Source organism: Coptis chinensis, chromosome 5 (assembly GCF_015680905.1).
Source record: "Coptis chinensis isolate HL-2020 chromosome 5, ASM1568090v1, whole genome shotgun sequence".
In the NCBI taxonomy this organism is placed as follows: Eukaryota; Viridiplantae; Streptophyta; class Magnoliopsida; order Ranunculales; family Ranunculaceae; genus Coptis; species Coptis chinensis.
In genome coordinates, this window is record NC_141460.1 from 68,704,225 (window position 1) to 68,721,369 (window position 17,145).

The 17,145-nt window shown below is 38.1% G+C and overlaps 2 protein-coding genes and 2 pseudogenes across 7 annotated transcripts; all 4 read left to right on the plus strand.

Moving 5' to 3' along the window:
* Nucleotides 1–287: 287 nt before the first annotated feature.
* On the plus strand, nt 288–15,897 carry LOC147498555 (nibrin homolog). 6 transcript variants are annotated; one of them, XM_086560503.1, is made up of 11 exons: nt 288–651; nt 744–799; nt 9,694–9,899; nt 9,999–10,118; nt 11,302–11,432; nt 11,536–11,582; nt 11,665–11,773; nt 12,053–12,136; nt 13,687–14,494; nt 14,679–14,739; nt 14,895–15,897. In XM_086560503.1, the coding sequence occupies exons 4-9, from the start codon at nt 10,010–10,012 to the stop codon at nt 13,768–13,770; spliced, it is 564 nt and encodes a 187-aa protein (XP_086416629.1). In that variant the 5' UTR covers nt 288–651; nt 744–799; nt 9,694–9,899; nt 9,999–10,009; the 3' UTR covers nt 13,771–14,494; nt 14,679–14,739; nt 14,895–15,897. The 6 variants fall into 6 exon arrangements, with proteins under 6 accessions (XP_086416629.1, XP_086416625.1, XP_086416630.1 ...); XM_086560499.1 differs by having other exon boundaries at nt 15,429–15,897; XM_086560504.1 differs by having other exon boundaries at nt 12,064–12,136; nt 15,429–15,897.
* Nucleotides 6,298–7,105, plus strand: LOC147498556 (uncharacterized). The gene is made up of 3 exons (XM_086563271.1): nt 6,298–6,599; nt 6,672–6,773; nt 6,872–7,105. Exons 1-3 carry the CDS (start codon nt 6,450–6,452, stop codon nt 7,103–7,105), a joined length of 486 nt encoding a protein of 161 aa, XP_086419397.1. The 5' UTR covers nt 6,298–6,449.
* Nucleotides 10,243–11,290, plus strand: LOC147498557 (uncharacterized; annotated as a pseudogene).
* Nucleotides 13,788–14,237, plus strand: LOC147498558 (nuclear transcription factor Y subunit B-6 pseudogene; annotated as a pseudogene).
* Nucleotides 15,898–17,145: the final 1,248 nt, after the last annotated feature.

Genomic DNA, 17,145 nt, shown 5'->3' on the forward strand with positions numbered 1-17,145 from the left:
ATCCAAAGTCTATGATTATGATCCAATATCCAAAATGATCCAAAACCTATCATATTACGTAAAATTTATTTAGCTCTCTTCTTACGCCCTTTACCACTCGATGTCTCTCCTCTATCTATTTGGATGTTCCAAAGCTGCTCCTCTAAATTCCTAACCTGAGAATCAAGATTTTCTTTGTCTGCACGAAAGTTAACTACCTCGGCCTGAAGTTCCTCATATCCCTGATGTTGTTGCGTCACCTGCTGAATATCCTCATACGCTTTTTGAGTCTCATCATACGCATGCACTACACCATTTGGGTGAATTTGCAACAATTGGGTTTTTTCATTAGTAACACTTATACAGCCGTTAGGAAATTAGTCACATATATTATCCGTTGGCAATGCAATCAACCGTTGCTTAAATAGTTGAATTATTTTGTAACATTTTTTTAGATATTTAGCAACGTTTACTCATCCGTTAGAAACTAAGAAAAAAAAAACAAGAAAAAGAATATTACATCGGAAAAAAAAAAGAAGATAAACTGAAGCGGGAGTATTTCACTTCTGGCGCTCATCGAAAAAAAACAATAGAAGAAAAAGGGAACGTCTTCTTCACTAAAGCTTCGACGAGTGGTGCTGCCACTGCTGCCGTGAACGTCTTCTTCACTCGGTGAGTTGCTCTATCCTCGTCTTCCTTCTCGTTCGTCTTCTCTTCTTCCTCGCTCCTACAAATTATTTAAGGTTTTGGTTTTGTATGTCTAGGGTTTCGAGATTTTCATTTTTTCGATCTACTGAAGAAAAGATTCTCATTAACCGAGGTGAGTAGTTGATGTTTAGGGTTTTTATTATTTGCTGAACATATTTAATTTGATGTTTAGGATTTTCATTTTCATTTGTTGATTGTTGTTTATTATGTTGATTTTCAATGGATCAGTACAAGATTGTTTTTAATATGTAAAAGAGTGGATTTTGATGGTTCTAATTTAGATATCAAGTTTAGCTAAAGAATGATTTATGAGTTTTCTAATTAACAAGTTTATCTCTATTTCTAATGGTTCTAATTCAGATATCAATCAAACTGAGAGCTTTATGATTTCTCTGCTCATAAAGTATTGATTACCTTTTTTGGCTGTTATTTTATGATTTTTTAATAGTTTGGTTTGAACCAATGGTTTACTTTTAATCTCTTCTACAATGAGTAGCTGTATAAATTAAACTTGACCTAACTGTGTTTGTAAGCTAACGCTACCAAAGCACCAAGCCCTAGTTCTATGTTCAACATTTCAACTATTATATATATAGCAATGATAAACAATACATACCGCTCCGATATGATGCTTAGTTGGAGATGAGCCACCAGTTTCCTCAAGCCCAAGCCAAGCTATCGGATCAATCTCCAAATACCTAAAAACCAATAAATCCTAAAACTCAGATATTTCGATATCAACAAAATTTGTGTGTGTGTGAAAGAGAGAGGACCTAAAAACGGGGCGAAGCAAGCCAGAAGATTCATGAACCCAAAGCTGAGGATCTTCTGAAACTGAGAGAAGAAACAAAATTGAAACCAAACATATAAAAAATTCCACTTTGGCAAATAAAAAATTTGTTTTTTAATTAAAGGATCAATTTTTTTTTGTTTTCGTTAATGTAATGATCAAACTCTCACCTTTAAAAGCTCCTCCTTTGTTTTTGTTTCTCTTGAGAGATTTACTTTATTTCTTTTTGTTATTATTATATATACCTTCGTTGGTTGTTTCATACGTGTTCCAACTTAACGTCCCGGTCTTCCCATCGTGTAAAAAAGGATTGCGTTTGTAGGATTTATCGACAAATACCACGAAAAGAAACGCGAATTGAACTGGGAACCATTTAGTAAAATGATAGCCAAAGACTTACAAACGCAATCTTATTTTTTTTTTGTATAGCGTTTTTACATAAGCGCTATTTAAACAAAAAGCTATCTATGTGCATTTTTCTAGTAGTGATGGTAGTTGATAGTACATATGAGTGTTTAAGTGTTACCAGACGTTTGCATATAATCGGAAGATTGGAACTTATTTGCTTATTTTGTCTTAAATTCCTTAACTATATATAAACATGTTTTATTGTAGAATGAGTGAGCAAATTCAGAAAAGTTTGGATGGATGAAAAAACAAGAGGTCCATACTTTATGAAGACGGGGTTAGGGATTTTGTTTCATTTGCCAAAACAAAGTTGGTGGTCCGCTTGTCCTTGCCCATGTAAAAACCGTAGGAATAGGTTCCGACTAGAATATGATGTGGTCGAAGATCATTTGAACCTAAACGGTATAGATCTTTCATACCGTGTATGGGTTTTACATGGTGAAAGACGCTTGCAAACTTCGATGGAGCATCCGGTGGTGGGAAACATGGAAGAAATAAACACCGAGGAAGAAGGGCTTGGAATAGGGAACTTTGTTGATGCTTATATGGGCCATGGTATTGAAATAGGAGGTAATGAACCACCGCTTTGTTCCCCTCGAACCAGACTTGGGTAAGAGGTATCTTGACTACAAAAAAAAAGCAAAAGAAAAATTGTATCCTTCTTGTGAGGGACCCGAGACAACACTTTCAGCAATTGTTGAACTTCACAATTTGAAGAAACAGTTTGGGTGGTCTGGGAATAGTGTGACAGCATTGTTGTCCATGTTGAGGAGATGGTTACCCAAAGAGAACACATTGCCAGTGAAATATCCTATAATGAAGCAAATGTTGAAAGACCTAGGGATGAAAGCCAAGTGCATTCATGTGTGCGAAAATAATTGTATGCTATACTGGAAACTTGACGAAAATTTGGAGGAATGTCGTCATTGTAAAAAACCTAGATATAAAGTCATAGCGGGCAAAGGAGGGAAGGTTTCAAAAGAGCCTAACAAAGTGTTGAGACACTTTCCTCTCATTCCGAGACTCAAGAGGTTGTATACAATACCATGGATAGCACGTGACATGACTTGGCATGCTAGATCAAAATCTTCATGGGATTATATGAGGCATCCAGCTGATTCTGGCCAATGGAAAGTATGTAAAGAGAAGTATGAAGAATTTGCGCAGGAGGAGGGCGCAATGTTTGGCTTGCTATTGCAACGGATGGATTTAATCCACGGGAGTTCATCCATCGTTACGCTTGTTGGCTGTTATCATCACGGTGCCTTATAATCTCCCACCATCCTTGTGTATGAAAGCAGAATTCCAAATGTTGTCTCTGTTAATTCCTGGGCCGAAGGCACCGAGTCAAGACATTGATGTTTTTCTCGAGCCACTGTATGAAGAGTTGAAGCAGTTGTGGGATCATGGAGTGCCCGCTTATGACATGTATAAAAAGGAATATTTCACGTTGAGAGCTATGTTGATGTGGGGGATTCACGACTTCCCGGCTTTTGGGAACTTATCCGGTTGTGTAACCCATGGATATAAAGCTTGTCCAAGGTGTGGTGACAATACTCCATCTCTTCATCTACCTATTAGCAAGAAAATTGTTTACACAAACTATAGGCAGTTTCTTAGTAGTGATCACCCTTTTAGAGATGGGAAGTACTTGGGGCTCAAGACAAAGAAGATAGTCTACCTCCGTAACCACTAAGAGGGGAAGAACTTCTAAAACATCTAGATCGTGATCGACTTTGTAACTTGGAAAGATAGCGAGGGCAAAGCGAAAAAGAGCCGAGGTAAATGTTGATGATAATGATGATGGTGGTGAACTTCATCGGGGCATGGTATAAGAAGTCAATCTTTTTGGTATGGAGTAATGGATAGACCATGAAGTCCGCCATGTTGTTGATGTGATGCATACCGAAAGAATGTTGCGAACATTTACTAAACACGATCCTTTTTGCTTGAGTAAAACAAAAGATCTTTGAATGCACGAGAGGATATGAGGCTTCTTGGCATACACAAGGCGGGATGCAAATTGATTCAAACACGGGAAAACAGTTAAGCCACATGCTTCTTTTGTTTTGGATAAGAATGAGAAAATGGATTTCTTAAAACTTTGAAAGTACTTAAAGCTCCCTTCGTGTTTTTTCTAACTTGAAAGCAACATTGTTAGTCTCAATCCACCGGTTTGCTAACAATGAAGTCGCATGACTATCATGTCATCATGGAGTACTTATTGCCCTGCTTTTACTTCAACATGCCTTCCTCAAAACATCGGGACTTACGGAAAGCTATTCACCGATAAGCTTATTCTTTAATTTATTGTGTTCAAGGTCTTGATCGAAAAAGACATTCAAGAAGCCAAGTTGATGGTTGTTGAGGCATTGTGTGTGTTAGAGAAACACTTTCCGCCATCCTTTTTGATATAAGCATCCACCTTGTAGTGCATTTGGCAGATGAGGCTTTGCGTTGTGGACCTACCCAAGATCGGTGGATGTATCCGTTCGAACGGTAATTCACTTTTATTTCAATTGTTTGACTTCATTTGACGTGTTTTTGAACTTAAAATTTACATATGTAAGTTTGGAATATTTGATTCCAATAGGTCGATGAAAGAGTGTAAAGATATTCCTAGCAACAAACGATATGTTGAAGGTTCTATTGCGAATCCTATCTTGTTGTTTGAATCATTAGGTATGCCATGGAGTACATGTCTAATCCACGAGCCGGTAATCACAAATATAGTCAAGAAGTCTTTTTAGATGAAAATGGTGAGTACAATGATGAAGGGCCTATCCTAGATGGTAAGGATGTGTTATTATCCCCTCATCAATTTGTACAGATATCGCCGATGGGCCAAGCTTCGACTTTGAAGTCAAGAGCGCGGATACATTCTACACAGTCTAAATTCTTTAATCCTTCACTATGTAGGCCCGGAACATGTTTTGTTATTATGTAGATAGTTCTATTAAAGCATGAATGAATAAAATGCAAACAGTATTGTGAGTCATTGCAATCCGGTTCACGTGCTAAAGGAAAAGGGATTGCAAAACAGAGGTAGAGATACGCATACAAATTTCATTGACCGGGTTATATAAGAAGGTATTAATTCTTACAAAAACAATATAATTTAAAAATACTAAGATAGTTCTCTTTACTAGTCATGTTTTAAATTGTTTTCTTGTGTATTGTTATAGTTGTTGGAGGACGATGCCACGAATTCTATGTTGTGGCAGTTAGTCAAAGGGCCAACTAAAGCTAAGACATACAAGAAGTACCGCGTCAATGGTTTTGTCTTCTCTCCCAAGTCTCATGATGATACTGTTACCACCCAAGATAGTGGTGTTTTCATGAGGGCTGTTACTTCTTTTACTGCAAGTAGGAAAGACAAGAATCCCATTGATGCGACAACGATGTGGTATGGGGTCATTAAACAGATAATCGAGGTAGACTATACCGACTTTCAAGAGGTGGTCTTTTATTGTGATTGGGTGAGGGTGGAAGACAAGACTAATGGCTGTAAAATCTGTCCAGACTCAAGCTTGGTGATGGTCAACCTCAACAAACTGAAAAGTTCAAGTAACTTTTGGATGAGCCAAACCATTCTTGCTAGAGAGGCATATCAAGTGTTTTATTCACAAGATTTGAAACATCCTGATTGGTCAGTGGTTATACATTCTCCAAAGCGGTTGACTTGTCGAGTGGATGAGCTAGATGTACCAACTGACTTCCAATCTACTCTTGAAGACCAGCCCAATTTGAGACCCTTGCTAGAAAGACGACGTTAATTAATTGTCTAATATGTTAATATAACTTTTTGCTATCGATGTATCCATTTGTGTTTAGTTTTATATTGGGTGAGTCATGATTTTGTCTTTGCAAGTTTGATGATTGTACACCGAAATTTATTTGATGGTTGTGCCTCAAAGTTGAATGTGATTTATTTTACGCTTTGAAGTGTAGTGATTTCACTTAAAGATTAACATATCAAGCATTAATATATATGCATCCATTATAATTGTCACTATTTGCGGGATATTTTAATGGAATCAAGTGGTCAATCATCGTCCTAGTGCCTTGCGTACACCCCCATCAGTCAAGCAACACCCCGAAAAAGTCAAGCAACACCCCCAAAGAACATCCGAATCATCCGAGCACCTTCATCGCTTAAGGCTAAGATGCTTGTCTTGGTGTCTAGTAAGGGCACCGCTGTTGGTCCTTATGGGGCAAAATGGGCAACCCGCTTGGGGCATTTTATTCGAAAGTAACCATCCCATTGAATTACAAGGATTGAGGCTTGTGAAACAATCCTTTAAGGATGCATGTGGGAAGCTTTGGCGGTAACATTCAATTCTTGTTAATAATGTTATCATTTTAACTTCACCAAAATGAATTTCTAACTATTAAAATTCTTGATAGGGTGAGTTTGAATATGATGTGCCCATGGCTTTGGCTTACAAACAACTTCAGAGGGAGTTTTCCTCTAAATTCAGGACTGCAAAAAGCAACTATCGAAAAGAGATCATAAAGAAAGCCTTAAGCAAGGAAGTCTGCTATTGCCGCTTGTCCGGATGGTATGAATCCAACAATTTGGGCCGAGTTTGTGACCCGTGAATTCAGACCTGAAGTCGTACAAAGGAATGCAAAGAATGCATCAAATAGGAAAATGAACACTATTGGTCATACTCTTGGCGACAAAAAATATGCCCAAATACGTTACAAGAAGGTACCGTCCTATCTCAATGTCTTTATTATTAGAAGTGGTATGTAGTATCATTTTATATATTTTTTTGTGTAGAAACAAAAGAACCCTAATGTCAAAGTACGTCGAGAGGACGATTGGCTAACCGGTCACGAACGTCGTGATGGATCTGTTTTGGAGAGTGCTCGTGTAGCATATGTAAGTATTTATCTTTTCTACATTTAAATGTGTTGAGCTTGTTGTTATGTAAGTATATATACATGAGTGTCCTTATTTGGTTGTGCTTGTTGTTTCAGGAACAAGTGAAGTCTGTTAAAGAAAGGAAAGCTATTGAAGCAAGTGCTAGGGGAGAGGAAGATACTGACGAGGTCATAGACCTTGAAGGTGATGTACTAGTTGAAGTCTTTGGGAAGGACAAAAAAGGGCGTACTCGTGGTGTTGGCTCTCAAATCTCACCTGCACAAGTTGAACATGCTGCGGTTGGTGAGTACTTACTTGAAAAAGCATTGTCATCATCTCTAGAGTGCTAGTCCCAACGCCGAAAAGAGTTGGGAGGTTAAAGCTTCCATTACCAGTTTGACTAACTTATTGTTGGTGAGTTTGTAACTTCCACAATTAGGCATACATATAACTTGTATTTTTTCCTTACATGTGTTTTCTATTATCACAGGCTCACATTGCACCGGAATTGTCCCCCACACCTGCGATGAATACACCTCATGGTTCAAACTCACCGCATCATCCATCTCCAATGTCTCCTCAAAATTTAGCTTCTCATTTTGATTCGACAAGTGCTCGTGTAGGATTGTCTGACCAGCCTAGAGTTACCCTATTGGATAGAGAAGGCAATGAAGTAGCTAAGGGGTTAGTGGTGACCGATCCCATGCACAAAGATGTTTGTCATGGCAGAAGAGTGCTTAGAGGTGAAAAAAAGATCAATATTGAGGAAGTGTTTATGGGTGATGCGTTACTCTATGATGGTCCCCAAGATGGAAATAAAACCCTTCATGGTTATGTTGCTGGAGGGTGGTTGATTTGGGCTGATGGGCGGTTGAAATATGATTAAGAATGGTTGATTAGTGCTAATCTTTTTGGACATATTGTTTAGCAAATCTTTTTGGACATATGGGCTGACAAAAACATTAAGTATGGTTAATGTTCTAGTTATAATTTAACAATCCTTTTGGACATATGGGCTGACAAAAGAATTTAGTATGGTTAATGTTCTAGTTGTAATTATGTAATCTTTTTGGACATATTGGATAAGGGTTCTAGTTGCAACTTGTTGAGCCTTTTTTGGATATATGTATATAATTTTCATTATTGTTGATTGTATTATATGTATGCTTGTTTGTTTTGCAGGTTTGTGAGTTTTCTAACCCCTTTTTAACTCCGCCAATGCAAACTTATGAAATTAAGTTTTTGCATTGCCGGTTCCCAGCCCGAATAAAGGAGGAGGAAGAAAGGGGTATCTTGGAAGTCTAGGGTTGGTGATCCATTTCAAAGGTAAACATGTCGTCTGGTTTTATTGGTATTTGTTCAGTATATAGACTGATCTTATATGGGAGATGACAATGTGTTCAGTTCTGATCTTAGTGATGACCAACTGAGAACAAGACTTGGGCACATGTCAAGCACGCCTTGTCAGGTATGTGAATTTGCACGTTCTCCTCTTCCTTGTGTTTGTGCCTGTGTATTCGTGTTATGAGAATGCAATTTGGCTCTAATTAAGTTTATTTCCTTCATTTTTGCTGGGTGAATAATTCTAAACTCTACTATTGTGTGCTAACTGCAGGTTATATTTTCCATGGCTGATGAGTATGTGCCTGAATACGTTGATAAGAAAGCCTAAGTTGAAAGGTAGGGACGCTTTTAGCTGATCATGTTTATCCAAACAGAAGAGCTAGAAAATTTAGTTTATGTACTATACTCGATGTCTCCACCAAATGTTATCCGGACCTCAGTAGACACTAGACTGTGAATACACGCACAGGAAAACAACAAAAGTATTTTTAGTCATAACTGCAAATTCATGATGCTTGTATGTCCTCTCCTCCATGTGTATCTCGACAAGTAATGATTAGTTTGATTGTTGGTCATTTGTAGATTGTGTAGAGCTCTGGGAGGAGCAGAGAAAGTTGAGATCGAGTGGGGAAATCATTCTCTATCTAATAGAGTTGAAGAAGCAGTGAAGGTCATAGTAAACTTCATTAAAACTGAGGGACCAAAAGGTTGGGATGATCCCTGGAGCTAACTCGATGTGCCGTTTTATTCTTTTGTCATGTGTAGGGTTTAAAGGTTTTTGATACTTCTGTGGAAAACATTGCATCAGGAGCATGGAAAGCATTAGGCAATGCCTGGAAAGGGGGCTCAAACTGCAGGAGCTTAAACCCTCAACACTTCTTTAATTTTCTTTGTTTCATATAGTGATAACCTTGCTTCAAACTGCAGGAGCTTAAAGGTAGCATTCGTCTTCTGCAGAGTGCGACCCATGTTAGCGTGATGATGGTGCTAGTGTAGAAGCCTCAGTTATTTGTTATCCTACATCAACAGAGTCTTTGGGTCGGGGCATAGACTTGTTACAAAATGGTAATTTAGGTATAGACAAATCTGGTCTTACTGCAGTTCAACTACACTGTATGTTTATTGAATGGGGTCTTATTGTGATTGAAACTTTGTATGAACATGTCATATTTTATTGTCTGCAGGGCAAAACACCAGTTTACTTTTGATAAAGTCTTTACACACGAGTCTTCACAGCAAGATGTTTTTTGTAGAAATCTCACAGCTTGTTCAGAGTGCCCTGGATGGTTATAAAGGCGAAGTACATGCTTTGTTACTTGGTCTTATCTATGTTAACAATGATTACTTTACGTCGCTTTTACACCTTGTTTGGATTCATTCTTTGATGTCAAAGAGTGTTCTGAGCTTATATAAATGCTCATTTTGAGGTGATTAACATTTGTCTAATTTTTTTCAGATATTTCAATGTAGTCAATCTCTTGTATCCCAGGGTTGGAAGTATAAAATGCAGGTTACATTTCCACTCTTCAAGTTTAAAGTCTTACTGTGTATTACTCTTTTAACTAATCTAAATGTCTTGCCTAAATTTTCTTAGGCCTCAATGTTGGAAATATATAATGAAACAATTCGTGATTTGTTATCAACAAATCGAGCTGGTAGTGTGGACAATAGCACAGCCGGTAGGCAATATACAATCAAACGTGACGTGAATCGAAATACACATGTTTCTTATCTGACCGTGGTAGATGTCTGCAGTTTGAAAGAGGTTTCCTCTCTTCTCCACCAAGCTGCACAAAGCAGGTATTTTCTTGCATTTTATGATAGATGAAAATTTCTTTCCTCTCAACCTCCTCCTTCACACAAAACGCTTTTCTTCTTCTTTCTTTCTTTTCGATCCAGCCACCACAACCATGTCCTCAAATCAATCATCCGACGTGGATTCCATCGCTGATGATCCCATGGACGCGGTTCCAACAAAGGGTTTGACTGAAACCTGCTCACCAACTTTACTCACAACAGGTAATCCATGTCTCGATTTCTTTTTCCATATACTTCCTGATACACCATCACAAGATTTAATCCAACGTCTAGAATTAGCATGGACTCATAATCCTTTAACAGCATTAAAACTCGTTTCCCACTTATGTGGCGTTAGAGGTACTGGTAAGTCAGATAAACAAGGGTTTTATGCAGCTGCATTGTGGTTACATGAACACCACCCTAAGACACTAGCTCTTAATGTTAGATGGTTTGCTGAATCCGGGTATTTGAAAGGTTTGCTTGAGATTTTGTATAGGATACTTGAAAGGTTAGATGTTGAAAAGGTGGCGAAAGAGTAGAGGAAAGATCATGTGGTGTATTGGAAGAGAGGGAAAAGGATTGAGAGAACAGAGGAAGTTACTATTTGGAAGAAAGGTGAAAGAGTTAAGGTGAATAAGAAAATTTGTAAGAATAGAAGTTTGAGTGGTACTATAAAGAAAGGTTCAGAACCATTGTTGAAAGATTGGGTTAATGAGAATATGAAGAATCTTACTATTGAAGAGAAGAAGTAGAAAGGTGATAAGGATCGGGAGAAGTTGACTCCGAAAGTGCTTAGAAAGAAAAAGACTACTGCTATGGCGGAAAAAGCTCTTGCAAGGTATACTAATGATCCCAATTATCAGTTCTTGCATGATCAGATTTCTGCTCTGTTTGCTGAGTTGTTGAGTTCGGATATTAAGTGTTTGAAATCTGAAAAGTATGGTAAGGTTAGTTTGGCTGCGAAATGGTGTCCATCTCTTGATTCTTCCTATGATCAGTCGACTCTTATATGTGAGAGCATTGCGAAAAAAGTTTTTCCAAGAGACTCTGATCCGGAGTATGAAGGGATTGTAGAAAGTCACTATGCTTTTAAAGTCCGTAATCGTCTGAGAAAACAAGTTCTCGTCCCTCTTCGTCAAGCTCTAGAACTTCCTGAGATTTACATGGCTGCAAACAAGTGGAACTGTCTTCCTTACAAAAGGGTGGCCTCTGTTGTTATGAAAATTTACAAGGGACTCTTCATGGAACATGACGAATCGCGATTCACTGAGTACCTTGAAGATGTGAAGAAGGGAAAAGCGAAAAAAACAAATTTTGGCATACATTGCTTAGAATTCTAATTTTATACAATGCTAAGAATTCTATAAGTTGGTACTTTACTAATTTTGTATATTTTGTATAGGTGCTGGAATTGCTCATAGCTGGAAGGAAGAGTGCACACATATGCTTGTTGATGAGTCCATGCCCGTTAAAGAAGATTTGTTTGATGCTATTGTGGCCCAAAAACCTGTTGTTCTTAAAAGCTGGCTAAAGGTATCTAACACACACACACACATACACGTATCTGATAGCTTAGTTTTATTTCGCGACTTAGTAACCCCTCAAAGTTGAGGGTACTACCTTTCTATAAACTCAGGTGATTGCAGAGAAACAAATTCGGACTGAAATTCCAGGCTGTGACATGTAAGCTTACTTGTATACCCCTCTGTTGCTTTACAACTATTCAGGTTTATGAAAAATTGATAACTGAGGTATGTTTCCACAGCTATGTTCCAACCTTGATACTGGAAGGATTACCAGTCAAAATTGTGGACCCCAAATTACGGGAAAGCTGTGTTGCTGGTTACACGTTTGTATTGGGATCTTTGGAGTTGGTAGAACTTCTTCACTCTTCAGTTTCTTGACGTTTTTTTATCTATCGTTTTACCTAATCACTGGGCATCCAGAATTAACATTTCTGGTTCCAGATAATATATGGGATATGAATGTTTGAGTAAAGCCATTATTTATTGCTGTGGTCTGTTGCAACCTGGCAAATTAATTTTTGTCAGCTATGCGCCTATGACCTATCTTATTTTATGGTCCGTCATTGTTTGTCTTGATGTTGTGGGATTTAATTTTGAGGTTCTAATATCAGTCTTCATCAAATGAAGTATAAATTTAGGGATAAGTTGCAGCAATTATTGAGTATTGGTGGCAAAAAGGTTCTCTCCGTCAGCGAATCTTCTTCTAGTGAAGTAAGTTATTCATTCTACATTTCTACTGCTTTATACAATAGGCTCTAGTGTGACGAAATATTTGAACAGCCTTGCTTTGGGTCAACTTACAAGATAACTCTTTAGGAATATTATTTCCCGTTGCATCGATACTAGCTGAGGGGTATCCTTTGCAGTACTTAATTACTATATCTTGTGCAGTCAGGAGTGATGGTTTTGATGTATTACTGCAGAAATATCATCACTTAAACACTGCAGTTTGGAACTCGTTAATTGTTGATCCTAGTTTAGTGATAGAGAATGCACAGTTTTGTTGCAAGTGCAGAAAACTTTTTCTTAAATAACATGTTGCAGGAGGTCTAGGGTGATCATTTTTTTTGTTGGAACTGTGTACATCCTGGTTTGTGTAACTACTAAAGTTTCAGTCTCAATATTCACTTTAGATTTCAAAAGATGGAGCAAATAATCGTGTGGTATTAGTCAACCCTCCAGGATCAGCGAATCATATATGCATCGTTCTGATTTTTTTCTTATGTTGGTTTGAACTGTTGATTTTTGTTCCATGACCAGGAGTCAGCACTCAGTAAGACCCACTTGAACTTGGGTTCTACCTTTTGTTACCACCTAGTGTTGTTTGGGGAAACCTCGTGCTCTTCCCCTGGCAGACCTTTGGAAATCATGCAACGTTAACTCATGATTCTTCCAGCAAAAAAGAAAACTCGTGATTCTTGTTCTGATAAAACTGGATTTGCCTAAAAACCTTTCAGAGAATACTAATGCTCTTGGTGATCGTCGTCGGTGTACTTGACTATTTAACCATTGTTTTTTTAACTTCACGTTTGTCTTTTGCTAGCTAGCTTACAGGTTTTTCCTCCCCCTCCCCCTCCCCCGCCCTGCCCCATTTACTAAAAAAGTCAGACACCCTTAATGTTATTGCTTTAAATTTCTAGAGCTAATTATGCAGTTTCCAACATAATCGATATAGTCATTGAGTACTCATAGTTATTCTTGCCCAAATGAAGAAGTATAATAAAGGATTTTTTTTATTAATGACATAACAGTTGAAAATTTCATATTTTTTTTCAATCTTATGTGATAGATTAAGATTAAGCGTTACGAAAAAATAAGTATAAAAGGTTTTAAAATTTGGATCCAGTATTCCAGTATGGATTTCGTTTTTAATGCTTTGTGTATTTTGCTTTATTGCATTGACTTTTGTCATTTTCTTCGAGATATTTATGTGGCAACAAAAAGCATGCTTTTTTTTTGTTGGACTCATTTGAATTCGTAGGAGACACATAAGCTTTACGTACCCCAGATTTTGTCATCATAAAGCCAAAAGTCCAAACCCACTTGGCGACAGTTTAGAAACATGAGACTGGGAGAATTACCATGAGATCCATTAATGGTCTTTGTAGTGCATGCACAAGCATTTAGTAAACTGTTTGAAAATGTTGTGCACGCCACTAGCATCTACTGATTCTCACATAACGCATGCGTCTCGTATTCGGTATTTCCAGCTGCTAAATGACCTGAATGGATTATTTTAATTAATTTCTTAATCTTATTAGGTGTTAAGTTGTCTGAAAGTGCGAACAACAACGATGAGAATTCCACTTGTACTGTGCGTGAGCAGGATCGTTTCTTGCCAATAGCCAATGTGATCCGAATCATGCGAAGGATCCTCCCCTCTCATGCAAAGATCTCTGATGATGCCAAGGAAACTATCCAGGAATGTGTATCTGAGTACATCAGTTTCATAACGAGTGAGGCAAATGAACGATGCCAATGTGAGCAGCGCAAGACCATCACTGCCGAGGATGTACTTTGGGCCATGGGCAAGCTTGGTTTCGATGAGTACATTGCACCTCTGACTCTGTTTCTCCATCGCTATCGTGAATTTGAAGGTGACCGTGGTTCGATAAGGGGTGACCCTTTGGCGAAGAGAACTATGGAGATGGCCCCCTTGGTTGCTGCAGCATATGGACCACCTTTTCATGTGGCTCCTCACCAGGGAATTTTAACACCACCAATGGCCAATGGGTTTGTCAAGGATGGGGTTAATATGAACTCAGCTCATCAGCCTTCAATGGCTTGCTTTGATCCTTATGGTTTTAGATAAATGTCCTTCTATCCTAGCAAGGACATATAGACTCAGTTTCTGGAGAGATGGGTTTACATGGTTGATAGGTGATGAGTATTGTAAGTGAAGAATGAAGAAGACATGGATGGTTGTGTGTTTTGTTAGTGTTTATCTTGGTTTAGTTTTCACTCTGTCTATTCTACTTATCAGTGGTTCTCAGTCTTCTAGTGTATCAGTGTATTCCTTTCTGCACGCAGTGGGCATGTGAGGAAACTATTCTCTGGTGAATGAAAGGAGTAAGCGTTTGTTTGCTTGTTCTATATACCATAGTTTCCGATAAACATAATTAGCCTTCGCACCTTAAATGGTTTTGAAGAATACTTCAATACTACATACTAACTATCGGCATCATCTGTTTATCGTTTTTAATGCTTTGTGTATTTTGCTTTATTGCATTGACTTTTGTCATTTTCTTCACAGCGAATCATATGGGTATCGAATGGAGTTGTTGGCTCTCCAGCGTTTGCAGCGTTTGATCAAGGTACTATTACTTTGTTATACCTGGAGAATTAGTTTTCTGACTTGGCCAGTATTAAGATCAATGCACACTCACGGCTTAACCATACCAATGTTATAACTTTCAGAAGATGTTGGTCCCACATATAGGTAACACAAATTCTCTAAATTCCAATTCAGGATGTGGAGAGATACCATTTAAGGGGAGATTCATTGATAGTGAACAATGGCCTTTATATGCATGGATAATGCCAGGGAGGTGTATAGCTAGGACCATCACCTCGGGTCATAAATAAATCTTATCTTCATTATGTTTTTCCCGCCAAGAGCCTCACAAATCCTAGATACTTTAGCCAACATCGGTCTTTTTCTTGTTTCTCTTCCTAGTCGGCATAGAATTAGACCCAAAGTCCTTACGCCAAACCGAAAGAAAGCCCTTGCCATTGCTATTGCAGGGATCAGCGTACCATTTGCTTTAGGAATTGCAGATTCTTTTGCTCTCCATAAAATTATTTCCAATGGTGTGGACCATGCTTCATTTCTCGTCTTCATTGGCGTAGCTCTTTATATTACAGCCTTCCCTGTTTTAGCTCGTATACCAACAAGGCGTGCTCTTTTCATTGGATACCATATTGCAGTTTCATCTCATATACTACACTCTCATCACTTAATGAAAATTTTGACAAAAGCCATGAACTCATTGAACCCATGCAGCGCGCCATTTCCCAAGGACTTGGATTCAGACTTCCAGACTTGGTGTTGCAAACTGTGATGGAGTTGGGTGTTATGTTGTGTGATGGAGTTGGGTGTTACGCTGTGTGAAATGATGGAGCTTGGTGTTGCAGACTTGCATAAACAAATTGGTATACATTGATAAGGTGTTGGGTAGGGGGCGGAGGATATATATCAAGTCGTTAGAGGTTAGTTTGAGGTTTATTTGCTTGGCTAAAGTGTTGGACTGTTGGTTGTCTTTAATCGATGTTGACAACTTCCTATGCTAATGAATTTTTATAGTAGCTACCATACAATACTTTGTTTTGGTGTTGTTACTTCTGTATATGTTTGGACGCAGTGAAATAACTCTTTTGTAAAGGTGGCTCATATATAAAAGGGCCAGAGAAACCAATTTTTTTTTATACAATGAAAATTCGTTAGTAACGGATACCCAACCGTTAGCAATAAATTTTTTTTATACAAAGAAAATTAATTAGTAACGGATAGTAAACCGTTAGCAATAAATTTTTTTTATACAAAGAAAATTCATTAGTAACGGATAGCAGACCGTTAGAAACAAAAATAAAGTGTCATTTATATCCGTTACTGACAAAGAATAAACAAATTTGGTAACCGTTACTAATAATTTCTAACGGATAGGTATCCGTTACTGAAATTAATTTTAGTGACACTTTATAACCGTTAGTAAATTTTGTAACGGATAATAAGCGTTACAGATATCCGTTAGTAATATTTGTCACGCTTTTGTGTCAACGCAATATAACCGTTACTAATATTTTTTGTAACGGATGAGTATCCGTTACAAATAGGCTATTATGGTGTAGTGACGTTGAAATTGCTGATATGTTTGAGAATATGCCTCCTCTTTTTCTTGGCTATAATGATACAAAGCAGTCCTCATCCCATCAAACATACAAATCTAGTTCTTATATCTTTCTCGAATCTCAGCCTAAAAATCCAAGAAAATGCATTGTGAGTACATATTATATATATAATAAATAAGAAAAATAAAACAACTAAACTCACCGTGGTATACTGATCAATCTGCGGCTCTAACTCATGGCAACGAACACGAAGCACCTCAGGAATGGAAATGTAAGTAGCCTCCCCATCAGGTTCACACACGGCATTCATCTGAGGATTACTGGCAGACACATGAACTGGATGATATGCATTCAGAGATTGTAGGTTGTAAACATGCTGTGGCGGATGAAGAACACGTAACTCACGTCTCATCCCTTCTAGGCCCACAAACTCGAAGTTGCTAGCCCGACCAACAGGGGGCAACAACGAACCCATGGAGACATAGTTCCACCATCTATAATACTGATCTGCAATCTACTCAACAACAAAAGAAAATGCATCTGGCCAAGGACCACAACTGACATGGACTTCATGAACTCGAGTTCTACTCCACGACTTAACATCACTAACATCTGGTATGGGAGCACATGGAACTCCATAACGTCCAGTCATCTGTCTCTAACATCTGTTGCCACATTACCAAACCTTACAGTCACGTGCGACAAAAACAAGTCTGTGACGTGACAACACACAAGCATGTTGCACAACTGGATCGTCAAAGGCAGTAGACAAACGCCAAGGTCTCTACTCAATAGATGACAATGATCTAATATCAATTTGAGCACGAGCCATACAGACATTATTTCTAATCTGCCCCCTGTTACGAGTCAAG

Coding starts and splice junctions, on each gene's coding strand:
- LOC147498556 (XM_086563271.1), top strand. CDS start 6,450: ATGAATCCAACAATTTGGGCCGAGTTTGTGACCCGTGAATTCAGACCT. Junction 6,600..6,671: donor CCCAAATACGTTACAAGAAG/GTACCGTCCTAT, acceptor TTTTTTGTGTAG/AAACAAAAGAACCCTAATGT. Junction 6,774..6,871: donor AGAGTGCTCGTGTAGCATAT/GTAAGTATTTAT, acceptor TTGTTGTTTCAG/GAACAAGTGAAGTCTGTTAA.
- LOC147498555 (XM_086560503.1), top strand. CDS start 10,010: ATGTCCTCAAATCAATCATCCGACGTGGATTCCATCGCTGATGATCCC. Junction 10,119..11,301: donor ACCAACTTTACTCACAACAG/GTAATCCATGTC, acceptor TATTTTGTATAG/GTGCTGGAATTGCTCATAGC. Junction 11,583..11,664: donor GAAATTCCAGGCTGTGACAT/GTAAGCTTACTT, acceptor ATGTTTCCACAG/CTATGTTCCAACCTTGATAC.